This window comes from Lolium perenne, chromosome 5 (genome assembly GCF_019359855.2).
Source record: "Lolium perenne isolate Kyuss_39 chromosome 5, Kyuss_2.0, whole genome shotgun sequence".
Lineage (NCBI taxonomy): Eukaryota > Viridiplantae > Streptophyta > Magnoliopsida > Poales > Poaceae > Lolium > Lolium perenne.
This window is the reverse complement of record NC_067248.2, coordinates 174,047,449-174,064,183: the sequence shown is the minus strand read 5'-3', so window position 1 is coordinate 174,064,183 and position 16,735 is coordinate 174,047,449. Positions and strand designations below refer to the sequence as shown.

General features: G+C 45.7%; 1 protein-coding gene across 9 annotated transcripts; it reads right to left on the bottom strand.

Moving 5' to 3' along the window:
• Nucleotides 1–808: 808 nt before the first annotated feature.
• LOC127300659 (probable disease resistance protein At1g61300) lies at nucleotides 809–6,103 on the bottom strand. Of its 9 annotated transcripts, none has more exons than XR_007851467.2 (7): nucleotides 5,854–6,102; nucleotides 5,667–5,779; nucleotides 5,361–5,552; nucleotides 5,203–5,257; nucleotides 2,187–5,045; nucleotides 1,992–2,102; nucleotides 809–1,271 (listed from the first exon to the last, which is right to left on the bottom strand). XR_007851467.2 is itself a non-coding variant. In XM_051330807.2 (6 exons), the coding sequence occupies exons 4-5, from the start codon at nucleotides 5,034–5,036 to the stop codon at nucleotides 2,100–2,102; spliced, it is 2,853 nt and encodes a 950-aa protein (XP_051186767.1). In that variant the 5' UTR covers nucleotides 5,037–5,045; nucleotides 5,203–5,257; nucleotides 5,361–5,552; nucleotides 5,854–6,103; the 3' UTR covers nucleotides 809–1,271; nucleotides 2,073–2,099. The 9 variants fall into 9 exon arrangements, 4 of the variants coding, with proteins under 4 accessions (XP_051186767.1, XP_051186769.1, XP_051186766.1 ...); XR_007851469.2 differs by having other exon boundaries at nucleotides 5,203–5,360; nucleotides 5,498–5,552; XR_007851470.2 differs by lacking the exon at nucleotides 5,667–5,779 and having other exon boundaries at nucleotides 1,992–2,099; nucleotides 5,854–6,103.
• Nucleotides 6,104–16,735: the final 10,632 nt, after the last annotated feature.

Here is a 16,735-nt window from a genome sequence, read left to right as displayed (position 1 = left end):
CCTCGGCGGCGGCGACGCAGACCTTGCCCGCTCCAACAACCTGCACGACGAAAAACGTACCTCCGGTGACGCAGACCTTGACCATTCCCTGGACTCAGACGTCGGGAATCCGATCTTTATCCAGAAGTCTTCTCTCACCTCCTCTAGGGACAAATCCGGCAACCGCCCGATCTGCTGCACTGCTGGTTCAAACCCAAGCACCGACCACGCCGCCTCCTCCGCCGTCTCCCGCGTCTTCTCGTCGGAATCCTCGTCCTCCGCTAAGCAGCAGAATCTGGATCCAACGGTTGGCCGCGCCGGCGAGGGAGGAGCCGATGCGCCGGCGGCACGCGCAGGATCCGACCGAGCCACCCCATCACGCGCAGGCCCCATCACGCGCCACGGAACTCCAGTTCTTCGATCCGATCGAATTGCGGGCGATGGGACGGATACGTTGCCTCCACCTCGCGATCTGGACGTGCAGGGCCGGCGGGATTGGGGAGACCTGCCTGGAGTGTTGCGGAATTGTACTGCGATTGCCCCGGCTTGCCGCTGCCGGCCGGCGACGTAGGCTTCCGAGAGCGATCCTGCGCACACCTCGGAGGAGCTGGGATCGGTAGGCGGGATCTAGCCCCACCTGAGCGCCGGGCACCGGGCGAATCTGGCACTGCCGGCTCGGCGCCGTCCGGTTGCTTCGGCTCCGTTCAAGGCATGCGCGCGAGCGAGCGTCTGCGTGGCCCGGCCGGCTGGTGGTGCAGCGAGATCTCGCGTTTGGGCGAGGCCGGAGGGAAGCTCCCGTAAATCTACATGCTAGCCAAAACAATCGGAATTAATCGTCACTAGACATTCCTCTTCTCCACCGTGCTGTTCATATCCACCATAAAATAAATGAAGAAAAAACTGACAAAGGTATGTGATCAGTCGTGTTTACATATATAACCAGTGTCTTCGGAGTTGGACATCTAATCTAGAATGTTGTTCTGCTGCCAACCACAAGCATGGTGACCTCAGCTGCACTGCGACTGCATCACATGACCTCTGGACACCCCTCACTATCGTGCAATGAGATTTCTATCAAATATTTTTCCAGTTAATTTTCCTCATCATGCCTTGCTCCCATTCAGTTTATAGTGAATTTGAGCGGAGTTACTTGCCAAACGAAAAATACTAAGCTCCGACAGAAGGTGAGTTTGTCCCGCCTTGACTGCATTAGCATCGGTGTGTTTTTGGTCGTGCAGGTACAAGTAGAGCATCGGTAGGATTTTAATGCTTGGTTTGAGTAGCGATAGGATCTGCAGGCACCAAATATGAGATCAGTTGTTTGTTGGTGCAAGGAGGAAAAAGAGAAGATATATGCAAACAAAAAACGACCAGTAACAATACGAAGAAGAGACTGCAGCAGAAGATAAGATTACAAAGTTGAAGCAAAATATAAGATTACAAGACTAGAACTTCCTTTAGCTCAACAACTAAGAAAATGTGATTCTTTGTCCAAAAAAGAAGATATGATCGGCCTCTTGCAAAACTTGGCTCCAACATATCCAAAAGTGTCTTTTGAATATTTTTTTAAATTTTGATAAAGGAATATATTAATATTTGTAAAAATATTTTTTTGAATAAAAATATGACAGAGAGTACCCGCTGCAACACGCGGGGTATTCTTCTAGTATATTAATATCGCGAAGATACCAATTACACCTAGTCTCTGCACCAACAAGATGTCTAAAGACACGGATACACGCAACCAAGAAAAATAAAGAGAGAAAAAGAAAACAAAGACCCCGTCGCGGTGATGGACCACTCGCAACAGTTGCGGGAATGGGCACCCTGAGATGAAATCAATCATGCAAGAAAAAATAGTATATATCAAATAAGTAGAAACCAATCAACCAGTATCATTTACGAAAAGGAGTGATACTTGATTAATAAAATACAGCAGATAAAATGTCAGTTCGACCAGTAAAGATAGAAATTCCCAACTCAATGACAAACTACACGAATGTGCTTCTTACAATTTATTTCCTGTATTTTGGAATACTTCTGTGTTCCCACAACTGAAGGTAGCAGAACATAGGTGAGGAAGAAACATATACCATCATAGTTGGGCAGGCTCCAATTCACTACTGCAAATAAGTGAGCGGAGTCAAATTAGATTGTAAAAACAAAACTATTATGGCAGCAATAAAAATGGTAATCAGCATGCTAACCAAGTAGATAGGATTCTGCTCCAGGTAATCAGAGATGTCCGAATTGACAAGAGGCTGTATGGCACGCTTGACATCTTCATCGGCCCATTCCAGTGTCTCCCACCATTTCATCTGAACGAGGGGAACACTAATATTGCGCAATCTCTGTGGCATGCTTTTCGTCAGGAAAGGAAGTCTCTTCAACTTCGGACAAAACGATATCTCCATGGTCTCAAGTGATGGGAAAGTCACTTCAGGATCACATATGCTCGACAGCCCACGAAGACTTTGCAGTTCAAAGTATTTGAGACAAGGAAAGCTCTGAATCGCCTTTGGGCTCTCCTGTCCTTTATATTCTGTGTCAACATTGTCCTTCTTTTTAGTTCGAACAATTTGACTCATGTTACCGCAACCATTTACAAGGATTCTCTCAAGGCAAGGAAGATACATTGCCCAGGTGATGCACCTAAGACTCTGACAGTGTACAATTGCCAGGTAAGTTAACCTTGGAAAAAGAGATTCTGGAGCTACTCGCTTCCAAATTATCCGCTTTAAGCTGAGGAGGCTGTCTAACGTGAGCGATTTTAGTATGTCAAACTGGAAAATTGCTCCTCCTATACCGTTTCTAATCAGTATCTGCTGCATATAACACTTGTAGATCGTAAGATCATGTAAGCTCGTTTGCACCGAGGAGCTTGAGAAAAAACCATCCAAGAAACTGAATGATGGTGTCCCTATCAGCCTGCTCAAATGGATGGATCTAATAGGGAGTCTAGGAAACTTGCCTACCAATTCATATGTTGCATCACCTTTGACCCCAATTTCCACAGCTTTCAAGTTATCCAGCATATCCAATTCCTGGAGCAATGATAGAGTATAGGTTGCACGCGATAATACCTGAGATGACAATAAGTCCAGAACTTGCAATTCCTCAAGCCTTGATATGGTGCCCTTTGGTACTGTATGTATTGGATTACCTCTTAGATATAGGAATTTGAGCTTGATGAGGTGTTTAAGGTCCTTGGGCAATTCACTGATGTAATTGTATGACAAGTTGAGGTACTCTAGATCTCCCAAAGCACACAGTGCTAAAGGTAAAACAAAAATTTGGTTGTGACTCAAATCTAGGTATGTCAATGTAGTGAAAAGGTAAATATTTCCAAGTGCCTTCTCACTGAACTTATTATCTTGAAGAAGCAGTGTCCTAAGTTCTGTACAGCAGGAACCTAGCCAACACTTAGATCTGACACTGCCCAGACTATTTTCGTTCACACCACCATCATCACCAAGATATGGGAGTTCTTCCAGTCCATTGCCCATCATTGACAAATATTCCACTCTGTTCCAAGGGATGCACTTTCTAGATGCAGTTTTACCGATTTCTGCATGAACGACCCATTTGTTATTGTTTTCACCGCAACCACACGATATCCATATTGCCATATCACGAATCACATCATGCATTTTAAGGTGCTCACTACTGTCTTCAGTAGCTTCCAGCAATGATGCAGCTTGCAGGTGGCCTACTATGTTGTAGCCTTCACTGTAAGAACTCTGTATATCACATTTATTAAGTAGGCTTAGACCCATCCAACATTGGATCAGATCGTCTTTAGCAATAGGAGAATCCTCTGGCCACAATGAGCAAATGAGGAAACAACGTCTCATAGTATCATTCCCCAAGCTATCATAGCTAAGTTTTAACTTGAAGAAAATGGTGTTCTCCATAGACGTGGGGTCACCCACATCATGGCCAGATCGCCGCAGTAAACGAATAGCTGTTTCCCATTCACTTGGATCTTTCTTTGGATACATTGCCTTTCCGGTAGCTATTAACGCCAAGGGCAAGCCCTTTAGCTCCTTCACAAGCTCTTTTGAAAGGGCTCCAATGCGAGGATTGGAGAAAATAATCTCTTGACCAACATTTTCTTGGAAAAGCTGAAATGCCTCATCTTGTCTCAAGCAATCCACTTTTATCTCCTTTCTGACGTTCATTGCACCACACACAACTCGTGACCTTGTCGTGAGTACCACTTTCCTCTTGAATTCGCCAACAAATCCAAGAGGATATGGGACACCTGTTGCTTGTAAGTCCAACTGCTCCCAGAGGTCATCCAGTAGTACAAGAAAACTCCTCCTGCTTAGAAAGTCATAAATGATATTTGCTTGGGATTCTATGTCGTCGTCGTTCCTTAAGCCAAGTTTCTTTACTATTTCGGCCTGGATCTTTTCGGCTGAACATTCTTTTGAGGCTGTAACAAAGACAACAACGTCAAAGAAAGAGTCTCCGACAAAGGAATTGTTGATCTTCTTCAGAAGATGAGTCTTTCCCACTCCACCTAGACCCCATATACCAATCATTCCAACTGAAGAATCCCTAATGCACTGGGCAGCCTTCTGCACATTAAGCTCTTCACTGAGCAGTCCAGTGGATGAGACGGGCATTTCACGGACTGATGGTGGCAGCGGCTGGACTGCAACAACACTAATGTCAATCTTGGCACACTCTTGGGCTTTCAGAAGCTCCTTTTCTGCACTCTTGCTGATTTTGTAGTTTGACCAGCAATTTATAGAGATACAGCCAAGAACATTGCATCTGTCATCATACACTTGACTAATTGCTTCTTCATCCGACTTGATGGCATCCACATTTTCAAGCCACCTTCGCACTTCATTCTTTGCTTTCATGCCATTTCTCTCAGCAATCTCAATCTCGTGCTGGACATCGCTGCCCTTAGCAATCAAACCCTGGGTCGCTTCCTTGAGATGTTTGACATTTCTGCTAGCTGTGAATGGATACATCAAATGCTTGAAGACGATATTGTAAAGTGGCTTAATAAGAGTGTTGACTATGGCAACCACTTGTGCCATTCTGTAAGCCTGTAAGCAGTACAAAAAAAAAACAACCTTGAGAAAGCTATGCGAAACAGATAATGATGTTCTTAACTAGTTCCTATAGATGGTAAGAGTCAAGGGATAGTCTTATTTTTGCGGGTAGAGTCGGGGGATAATCGATTGTTGACGAACGTGTACTTACCTTCTCTTATGGAGTCTTTTCGTTGGTAAGTTGTTATGTTCTTCAGTGGTCAACACTGGGCATGGATATCAAGTCAGGACTGCACATGGATATAAGATGCAGAAAGTATCCGAGCTACCGATCAACACAGATAGTAGTAGAATAGGGTAGAGGAAAACCTGCAAATATGGACGAACATCATATTTCTCTTTTCTGGATAGCATAAGAGCGTCCACGAATTTCATGAGAAATCAGTTTCAGGGCTGATTATTTCCTTCGTAGAAGGCACTCAGGTGGATAATTGAGCTACGCTCACCAGATTTGGAACAGAGAAACTCAGACCCTGCCCGCTCACCAGCTATGTCCAAGAACTACGAAAAAAATAAAATACAGTGAGTGAAAGAAATATATATTGACGGCCACAAAAAGAAAATGCCCCTTTCTTACAGTAAACAAATGGTTTTATAACAAGAGAATTAACGCACTTGACAGAATCGTTTCTTTTCACACGGCGCAGATACAGTCACCGAGACAAAATGGATGCTCTATTCGTCTAGTTCATTCGCTTTTCATCGTCGGTGCAAATTAGACATGCTTCCTATGATTCATCAGAGATCACACACAAAGCCCAAAAGAAGCATCGAAGAACACACGAGCCAAGCCAAACCTTACCTGCACGATGAGTAGTCGAGTTTGGAGTTCGATCGAATGTATTCCTCGATTTTCGTCAAACTCTCTCGAGGCGGACCCAGATCTGCTCGAGGTAGCACTTTCAGAGGAAGGAGGATGCGACCCAGGCAGCAGCAGTCTGCTCGAGCGCGCGAGTCTCCGCTTTAACCCGCGCGTCGCAGCTGCTGCAAGGCCTTTGTAGGCACTGAGTCTGGGCAGAAGGTTCTGGCGTGCTGCAACCAGTGACTGGTTTACATACTGTACTACATACAGTACAGCACGTGGACGAAGAGGCTGGCAAATGAGCGGATGTAAGAGCATCTGCAGCGACGTGAACAACGCGTGCCCACCGTGGGAACACCTCCAACACACGCTCCCACAAAGGCTCGCTCCGTGTACAAAGATTCTCTTTATTTCTTTTTTGCATTTTAGCAACTCTAGCGCCGTATCTGTACTACTAAAAAAGGGGAACGCGTTCCGTCGTCAATCCTCCTGTGTTTTTTTTTTTTTTTTTGAAGCCTTCAATCCTCCTGTGTGGTACGTCCGTTCCATCGTCGCGCATCACCCGCGCTCTCAACAAATCCAAAATGGGCCAAGCCCAACATATCCAAAGCACTCTCTTCAACACGTTATCCTCTCTCTCTCTCCCGCATACCACGCTGCCTCGCGGCCGACGGCTCCGAACGCCATTGCTGACTGCTCCAGCGCTGCCCCCTCCAATCTCCGTCCTACTTCAGCGCTGCCCCCTCCGACCTCCATCCTGCTCCGTCGCGGCCTCCTCGCCACCCTGCAGCCTGCCTACCGCGGAGGTGTGCGCTCGCTTCTCTCACCGACTTGCTCCGACACCTCCTCTTGCATGGCCTCGCCCCGCCTCCTCCTGCCCCACTCATGTCGCCCACAGATCGACACCGCCACTGCCAGCCGCCCCCATCTTGAAGCCGCCTCTGCCGGTCGCGCCAAGATCAACGCCGCCGCCATTCACATGTCACATCGCAGATCAAGACGCCTGCCTCCAGACTGATTCGTTCTCAACCAGCTTCGGTTGCGGCGGCCCTACGGAACGGGAGCAGCAATCAGCGCTGGGTGAGGCGAGTATTCTCCCATGTAAACTTCATTCCGTCCTCCCTCCTGATTCCCCGCCAATCTGACAATTTTGTTCTTGCGGTATGATTCACCACCCTATCTCTGAACGTCCTCCTCGAAATAGGCTTTCGCCCCGCTTTATAAATAAAGCCGCAACGGCCGAACCGATACAAGGTGGAGAGGAGAACCTCTTGCAAAGCAGATCAAAGATAAAACAAAAGAAGAACACAGAAAACCTAAACTTGCCACTGGAGACAGATGCACGAAACCAAGTCGAGTCCGTGTAGGATAACGTTGCATAGAAAACAAAAATTTTCCTACCGCGAACACGCAATCCAAGCCAAGATGCAATCTAGAAGACGGTAGCAACGAGGGGGTATCGAGTCTCACCCTTGAAGAGATTCCAAAGCCTACAAGATGAGGCTCTTGTTGCTGCGGTAGACGATCACTTGCCGCTTGCAAAAGCGCGTAGAAGATCTTGATCACGATCGGTTCCGGCGCCACGAACGGGCAGCACCTCCGTACTCGGTCACACGTTCGGTTGTTGATGAAGACGACGTCCACCTCCCCGTTCCAGCGGGCAGCGGAAGTAGTAGCTCCTCTTGAATCCGACAGCACGACGGCGTGGTGTCGGTGGCGGTGTAGAAGTCCGGCGGAGCTTCGCTAAGCAAACCGGACAATATGAAGTGGAGGAGCAAGGCTAGGGTTTGGGAGGGGGTGGCCGGCCACTCAAGGGGGGCGGCCAAGCTATGGTCTTGGGGTGGCCGGCCCCCTCCCTTGGCCCCTCATTATATAGGTGGATCCCAAGTGTTGGTGTCCAAGTCTTCGAATAAGACCCGAAACCAAAACCTTCCATAGGAGGGGGCAAACCTAGCCCAACTAGGACTCCCACCCAAAGGTGGGATTCCCACCTCCCATGTGGGGGGGGTGGCCGGCCCCCTATGGTGGAGTCCACTTGGGACTCCACCCCCACTAGGGCTGGCCGGCCATGGAGGTGGAGTCCCTTGTGGACTCCACCTTCCTTGGTGGTTTCTTCCGGACTTTTCTAGAACCTTCTAGAACCTTCCATAGAACCTTCCGCGACATTTTATTTCACATAAAATGACATCCTATATATGAATATTATTCAAATGACCATTACTGAACTCCTCGTGATGTCAGGGATATCATCAGGGACTCCGAACAAATATTCGAACTTCATTCCATAATTCAAGAACTACCATTTCAACATCCAACTTTAAGTGTGTCACCCTACGGTTCGAGAACTATGCGGACATGGTTGAGTACTCACTCCGACCAATAACCAATAGCGGGATCGGAGATCCATAATGGCTCCCACATATTCAACGATGACTTTAGTGATCGAATGAACCATACACATATATTACCAATTCCCTTTGTCTCGCGATATTTTACTTGTCCGAGGTTTGATCTTCGGTATCACTCTATACCTTGTTCAACCTCGTCTCCCCGACAAGTACTCTTTACTCGTACCGTGGTATGTGGTCTCTTATGAACTCAAACAAATGCTTGCAAGACATTAGACGACATTCCACCGAGAGGGCCCAGAGTATATCTATCCGTCATCGGGATGGACAAATCCCACTTTGTTGATCCATATGCCTCAACTCATACTTTCCGGATACTTAATTCCACCTTTATAGCCACCCATTTACGCGGTGGTGTTTGGTGTAATCAAAGTACCTTTCCGGTATAAGTGATTTACATGATCTCATGGTCATAAGGACTAGGTAACTATGTATCGAAAGCTTATAGCAAATAACTTAATGACGAGATCTTATGCTACGCTTAATTGGGTGTGTCCATTACATCATTCACACAATGACATAACCTTGTTATTAATAACATCCAATGTTCATGATTATGAAACTAATCATCCATTAATCAACAAGCTAGTTTAAGAGGCATACTAGGGACTTCTTGTTTGTCTACATATCACACATGTACTAATGTTTCGGTTAATACAATTCTAGCATGATATATAAACATTTATCATAAACATAAAGATATAAATAATAACCACTTTATTATTGCCTCTAGGGCATATCTCCTTCAGTCTCCCACTTGCACTAGAGTCAATAATCTAGATTACATTGTAATATACCTAACACCCATGGCATTCTGGTGTTGGTCATGCTTTGCCCTAGGGAGAGCTTTAGTCAACGGATCTGCTACATTCAGATCGTGTGTACTTTGCAAATCTTTACTTCTCCATCTTCGATGTACTCGCGAATCGAGTGGTAACGCAGCTTGATATGCTTCAGCCTCTTGTGTGACCTTGGCTCTTGTGCATTGGCGATGGCACCCATGTTATCACAGTAAATGATTAATGGGTCCAATGCACTCGGAACCACACCGAGCTCTACAATGAACCTCTTCATCCATACCGCTTCGGATGAAGCCTCTGAAGCCGCTATGTACTCGATTCTGTTGAAGACTTCGCCACCGTGCACCGCTTCGAGCTTGCCCGACTTTGCAGCACCATTCAATATAAACACGTACCCAGTTGTGACTTAGAGTCATCGTGGATCGTTGTTCCAACTTGCATCGGTGTAACCGTTTACAACGAGCTCTTGGTCACCTCCATAACAAAGAAACATATCCTTAGTTCTTTTCAAGTATTTCAGGATATTCTTGACCGCTGTCCAGTGTTCCATTCCTGGATCACTTTGATATCTGCTAGTCAAACTAACAGCATGTGCTATATCCGGTCTAGTACATAGCATGGCATACATGATAGATCCTATCGCCGAGGCATAGGGATGTTACACATCCTTTCTCTTTCTTCTGCCGTAGCCGGTCCTTGAGTTTTACTCAATACCTTGCACAGTAACATAGGTAAGAACCCTTTCTTACTTTCGTCCATTCTAAACTTCTTTAGAATCTTGTCCAGATATGTACTCTGTGATAGCCCTATTAGACGTCTTGATCTATCTCTATAAATCTTGATGCCTAATATATACGATGCTTCACCAAGGTCTTTCATTGAAAAACTATTATTCAAATAACCCTTAACACTGCTTAATAGTTCTATATCATTCCCGATCAATAATATGTCATCTACATATAATATCAGGAATGCTACAGAGCTCCCACTCACTTTCTTGTAAATACGGGCCTCTCCATGACACTTGTATAAACCCGAAGTCTTTGATCACCTTATCAAAGCGTCGGTTCCAACTTCTCGATGCTTGCTTCGGTCCATAGATTGAACGCTGAAGTTTGCATACTTTGTCGCATTTTTAGGATCGACAAAACCTTTGGGTTGTATCATATACAACTCTTCCTCAATGTCTCCATTAAGGAACGCCGTTTTGACATCCATCTGCCAAATCTCATAATCGAAAAATGCAGCTATTGCTAACAAAATCCTCACAGATTTCAGCTTCGCTACAGTGAGAAAGTCTCATCGTAGTCAACTCCTTGAATTTGTCGGAAACCCTTTGCGACAAGTCGAGCTTATAGACGATAATATTACCATCAAGATCTGCTTTTCTCTTGAAGATCCATTTATTTTCGACAGCCTTTCGGCTATCGTAAGTCTACCAAAGTCCATACTTTGTTATCATACATGGATCCCATTTCGATTTCATGGCTTCTTGCCATTTGTTGGAATCTGGGCTCATCATCGCTTCTTCATACGTCAGTAGGTCCTCATCATTGTTATCCACAATCATGACATTTAGACAAGGATCATACCAATCAGGAGTGGCACGTTCCCTTGTCGATCTGCGAGGTTCGATGGTTTCCTCGTTCAAGTTTCATGATCATTATCATTAGCTTCCTCTGTTGCCGGTGTAGGCGGTACAGGTACAACTTCCGCATCGCGCTACTCGATCAACGAGTATAGATTCATCAATCTCATCGAGTTCTACTTTTCTTCCAAATACTTCTTTAGTGAGAAATTCTTTCTCAAGAAAGGTTCCGTTCTTAGCAACAAAGATTTTGCCTTCGGATCTGTGATAGAAAGTGTATCCTATAGTTTCCTTAGGATAACCTATGAAGACGCATTTCTCCGCTTTGGGTTCTAGCTTGTCCGGTTGTAACTTCTTTACATAGGCTTCGCAACCCCAAACTTTCAGAACGATGACTTAGGTTTCTTATTAAACCATAATTCATACGGTGTCGTTTCTACGGATTTTGATGGTGCTCTATTTAAAGTGAATGCGGCTGTCTCTAATGCATAACTCCAAAATGATAACGGCAAATCAGTAAGAGACATCATACTACGAACCATATCTAAGAGAGTTCGATTACGACGTTCGGACACACCGTTTCGTTGAGGTGTTCCGGCGGTGTCAATTGTGAAAGTATTCCGCATTTCTTTAAATGCATGCCAAACTCATAACTCAGATATTCACCTCCACGATCAGATCGTAGAAATTTGATCTTCTTGTTACGTTGATTTTCTACTTCACTTTGAAATTCCTTAAACTTCTTGAAAGTTTCGGATTTATGTTTCATGAAATAGATATACCCATATCTACTCAGATCATCTGTGAAGGTTAGAACATAACGATAACCACCGCGCGATGCTACGCTCATTGGTCCACATACATCGGTATGTATGATTTCCAATAAGTCGATGAGCTCGCTCCATCATACCAGAGAATGGAGTCTTTGTCATTTTTCCCATTAGACATGCTTCGCATCTATCAAGTGACTCAAAGTCAAGTGATTCAAGTAATCCATCAGTATGGAGTTTCTTCATGCGTTTCACTCCAATATGACCAAGACGACAGTGCCACATATAAGTAGAATTATCATTTAGTTTAATTCGCTTAGCATCAATGTTATGTATATGTGTATCACTACTATCGAGATCTAACAGAAATAAGCCATTCTTTTGTGGTGCTTGACCATAAAAGATATTATTCATAAAAATAGAACAACCATTATTCTCAGACTTGAATGAATAACCGTCTTGCATTAAACAAGATCCAGATATAATGTTCATGCTCAACGCAGGTACATAATAACAATTATTTAGGCTTAAAACTAATCCCGAAGGTAGATGTAGAGGAAGTGTCCCGATCGCGATCACATTGACCTTGGATCCGTTTCCAACGCGCATCGTCACTTCATCTTTCAAAGCAGTTGTCGTTTATTCTTTAGTTCCTGCTTTCGAGTTACAAATATGAGCAACCGAACCAGTATCAAATACCCAGGTACTAGAACGAGAACTAGTGAGATAAACATCTATAACATGTATATCGGATATACCTTCTTTCTTCTTCTTGACAAGGCCGCTCTTTAGATCAGCCGAGATACTGGGAGCAATTACGCTTCCAGTGTCCCTTCTCCTTGCAGTAATAGCACTCCGCATCAGGCTTAGGGCCGTTCTTAGGTTTCATAGGAGGCGTGGCAGCTTTCTTGCCACCCTTCTTGAATTTTCCCTTAGACTTGCCCTGTTTCTTGAAACTGGTGGTCTTGTTGACCATCAACACTTGGTGCTCTTTCTTGATCTCAATCTCAAGAGCTTTTAGCATGCCAAAGAGTTCGTAACTCCTTGTTCATGTTCGCATATTGTAGTTCATCACAAAGTTCTTGTAACTTGGTGGCAGTGATTGAAGGACACGATTAATCCCGATCTGTTAGGAATCACTATTCCCAAGTCAACGAGTTTCTTCGCATGCCCGGTCATGGCGAGCATGTGCTCACTAACGGAGCTGCCTTCTTCCATCATACAACTGAAGAAATGTTTCGATGCTTCATAGCATTCCATCGCCGCATGAGTCTCGAATATAGCTTTCAGCTCATTCATCAACTCATGAGGATCATGGTGCTCAAAACGTTTTTGAAGATCGGATTCCAGACTGCACAGGATGGCACACTGAACTTGAGAGTACCGAGTTTTCCGAGTTGCGTAAACAGCTTTTACTTCATCGGATTCATCTTCTGCAGGAGGGTCACCTAGCGGTGCATCAAGCACAAAGTGCAGATTTCCGCCAGAGAGGAAGATCCTCACATGACGGAACCAGTCGGTGAAGTTGCTACCGTTGCTCTTAAGTTTCTCTTTCTCTAGGAACTGATTAAAATTGATTGAGGACGCCATCTCTACAACATATATTTGCAATAGTTTAGACTAAGTTTATGACAAATTGAGTTCAAATTTTAATTCAACATAATTAAAACCCTAGGTGAACTCCCACTCAAAACAATATCCCTCGCATTGTCTTAGTGATCACACGAACCAAATCCACCGCACCTAAACCCGATCATCACGAGAAAAGGTGTGATTTCAATGGCGAACACTCATAGTGTTCATCATATCAACCATATGATTCATGCTCTACCTTTCGGTATCACGTGTTCCGAGACCATGTCCTGTACATGCTAGGCTCGTCAAGGCCACCTTAGTATCCGCATGTGCAAATCGTCTTGCACCCGTTGTATGTACTTATCGAATCTATCACACCCGATCATCACGAGATGCTTCAAACGATAAGACTTAATAACGGTGCTACTAAGGATGAACACTTTATTATCTTGAGATTTTAGTGAGGGATCATCTTATAATGCTACCGTCACGATCTAAGCAAAATAAGATGCATAAAAAGGATTAACATCACATGCAGTTCATATGTGATATGATATGGCCCTTTTGTTCTTGTGCCTTTGATCTTCATCTCCAAAGCACGGATATGATCTCCATCATCTTCGGGCATGATCTCCATCATCGTCGCGTAGCACCAAGGTCAATGGCACCGTCTTCATGTTTGTCCTCCATGTAGCAACTATTACAACTACTTTGAAATACTACTCAACATGAAATTTAAAGACAACCATAAGGCTCCTGCCGGTTGCCACAATACAATAATGATCATCTCATACATATTCATCATCATATCATGGCCATATCACATCACCAAACCCTGCAAAAAACAAGTTAGACGTCTCTAATTTGGTTTGCATATTTTACGTGGTTTAGGGTTTTCGAGAGAGATCTAATCTACCTACGAACATGAACCACAACGTTGATACTAATGTTTTCAATAGAAGAGTAAATTGAATCTTTACTATAGTAGGAGAGACAGACACCCGCAAAGCCTCTTATGCAATACAAGTTGCATGTCGAACGAGGAACAAGTCTCATGAACGCGGTCATGTAAAGTTAGTCCGAGCCGCTTCATCCCACTATGCCATAAAGATGCAAAGTACTCAAACTAAAGATAACAAGAGCATCAACGCCCACAAACCATTGTGTTCTACTCGTGCAACCATCTATGCATAGACACGGCTCTGATACCACTGTAGGATAACGTTGCATAGAAAACAAAAATTTTCCTACCGCGAACACGCAATCCAAGCCAAGATGCAATCTAGAAGACGGTAGCAACGAGGGGGTATCGAGTCTCACCCTTGAAGAGATTCCAAAGCCTACAAGATGAGGCTCTTGTTGCTGCGGTAGACGATCACTTGCCGCTTGCAAAAGCGCGTAGAAGATCTTGATCACGATCGGTTCCGGCGCCACGAACGGGCAGCACCTCCGTACTCGGTCACACGTTCGGTTGTTGATGAAGACGACGTCCACCTCCCTGCTCAGCGGGCAGCGGAAGTAGTAGCTCCTCTTGAATCCGACAGCACGACGGCGTGGTGTCGGTGGCGGTGTAGAAGTCCGGCGGAGCTTCGCTAAGCAAACCGGACAATATGAAGTGGAGGAGCAAGGCTAGGGTTTGGGAGGGGGTGGCCGGCCACTCAAGGGGGGCGGCCAAGCTATGGTCTTGGGGTGGCCGGCCCCCTCCCTTGGCCCCTCATTATATAGGTGGATCCCAAGTGTTGGTGTCCAAGTCTTCGAATAAGACCCGAAACCAAAACCTTCCATAGGAGGGGGCAAACCTAGCCCAACTAGGACTCCCACCCAAAGGTGGGATTCCCACCTCCCATGTGGGGGGGTGGCCGGCCCCCTATGGTGGAGTCCACTTGGGACTCCACCCCCACTAGGGCTGGCCGGCCATGGAGGTGGAGTCCCTTGTGGACTCCACCTTCCTTGGTGGTTTCTTCCGGACTTTTCTAGAACCTTCTAGAACCTTCCATAGAACCTTCCGCGACATTTTATTTCACATAAAATGACATCCTATATATGAATCTTATTCTCCTGGACCATTCCTAACTCCTCGTGATGTCCGGGATCTCATCCGGGACTCCGAACAAATATTCGAACTTCATTCCATAATTCAAGAACTACCATTTCAACATCCAACTTTAAGTGTGTCACCCTACGGTTCGAGAACTATGCGGACATGGTTGAGTACTCACTCCGACCAATAACCAATAGCGGGATCTGGAGATCCATAATGGCTCCCACATATTCAACGATGACTTTAGTGATCGAATGAACCATACACATATATTACCAATTCCCTTTGTCTCGCGATATTTTACTTGTCCGAGGTTTGATCTTCGGTATCACTCTATACCTTGTTCAACCTCGTCTCCTGACAAGTACTCTTTACTCGTACCGTGGTATGTGGTCTCTTATGAACTCATTCATATGCTTGCAAGACATTAGACGACATTCCACCGAGAGGGCCCAGAGTATATCTATCCGTCATCGGGATGGACAAATCCCACTGTTGATCCATATGCCTCAACTCATACTTTCCGGATACTTAATCCCACCTTTATAGCCACCCATTTACGCAGTGGTGTTTGGTGTAATCAAAGTACCTTTCCGGTATAAGTGATTTACATGATCTCATGGTCATAAGGACTAGGTAACTATGTATCGAAAGCTTATAGCAAATAACTTAATGACGAGATCTTATGCTACGCTTAATTGGGTGTGTCCATTACATCATTCACACAATGACATAACCTTGTTATTAATAACATCCAATGTTCATGATTATGAAACTAATCATCCATTAATCAACAAGCTAGTTTAAGAGGCATACTAGGGACTTCTTGTTTGTCTACATATCACACATGTACTAATGTTTCGGTTAATACAATTCTAGCATGATATATAAACATTTATCATAAACATAAAGATATAAATAATAACCACTTTATTATTGCCTCTAGGGCATATCTCCTTCAGTCCGGACTCCACAACGACGCCCCCAAGAGGGTAACGACGCAACGCGCCGCCGCCGACGAGACCGCGAGGTCTAAGGTTTTCACCCGGAGCCAAACCACGGGGCGGATACCCACAACGACGCCCCCAAGAGGGTAACGACACCCGCAGGCATCGCCGCCGTTGGCGCCGAGGCGCTGAGTTTTCACCCGGAAGCATCCGCACACCGCACCCGAAACTAAGCCGCCCTAGTCCCCAAGCTAGGCTTCCGAAACATGATCTGGGAGTTGCCAAAGCCGAAGCGCCGCCAACACCAGGATCCCCCATCGTCTGCTCCTCGCCATCCCCATGACCGAAGGGAGAGACCACCACCACCGCCACGTTGCCCGCCGTAGAGCCACCCGCGCAGTCCACCTTCCGAGGCCGCCGCCCCGGCATCCCCACGAGCTCGAGCCCATGGCATGATCAGCACACCACAACACGAAACTGGCAGGGTATGACGACACCATAGCATGCAACCGTCAAAGCAAGTGGCATCCTAGGGGAGGGGATCCACCCACCGCCACCAGAGGAGCACGCCGTCCGGACGCAGTAGCATGGCCGAGGAGGCCTAGATTAGGCCCGGCCGCCTGCCAGGCCACGATCAAGCCCCTTAGCCAAGCCGCCACGCTGCTGCGCCTAGGCTGCCGCCGCCATCCAGCTGCAGCTTCATGCCAGACCTACCCAAGCCACCACCGAGCCGCCATGTGCTAGCCAAATGCC

Coding starts and splice junctions, on each gene's coding strand:
- LOC127300659 (XM_051330807.2), bottom strand. CDS start 5,036: ATGGCACAAGTGGTTGCCATAGTCAACACTCTTATTAAGCCACTTTAC.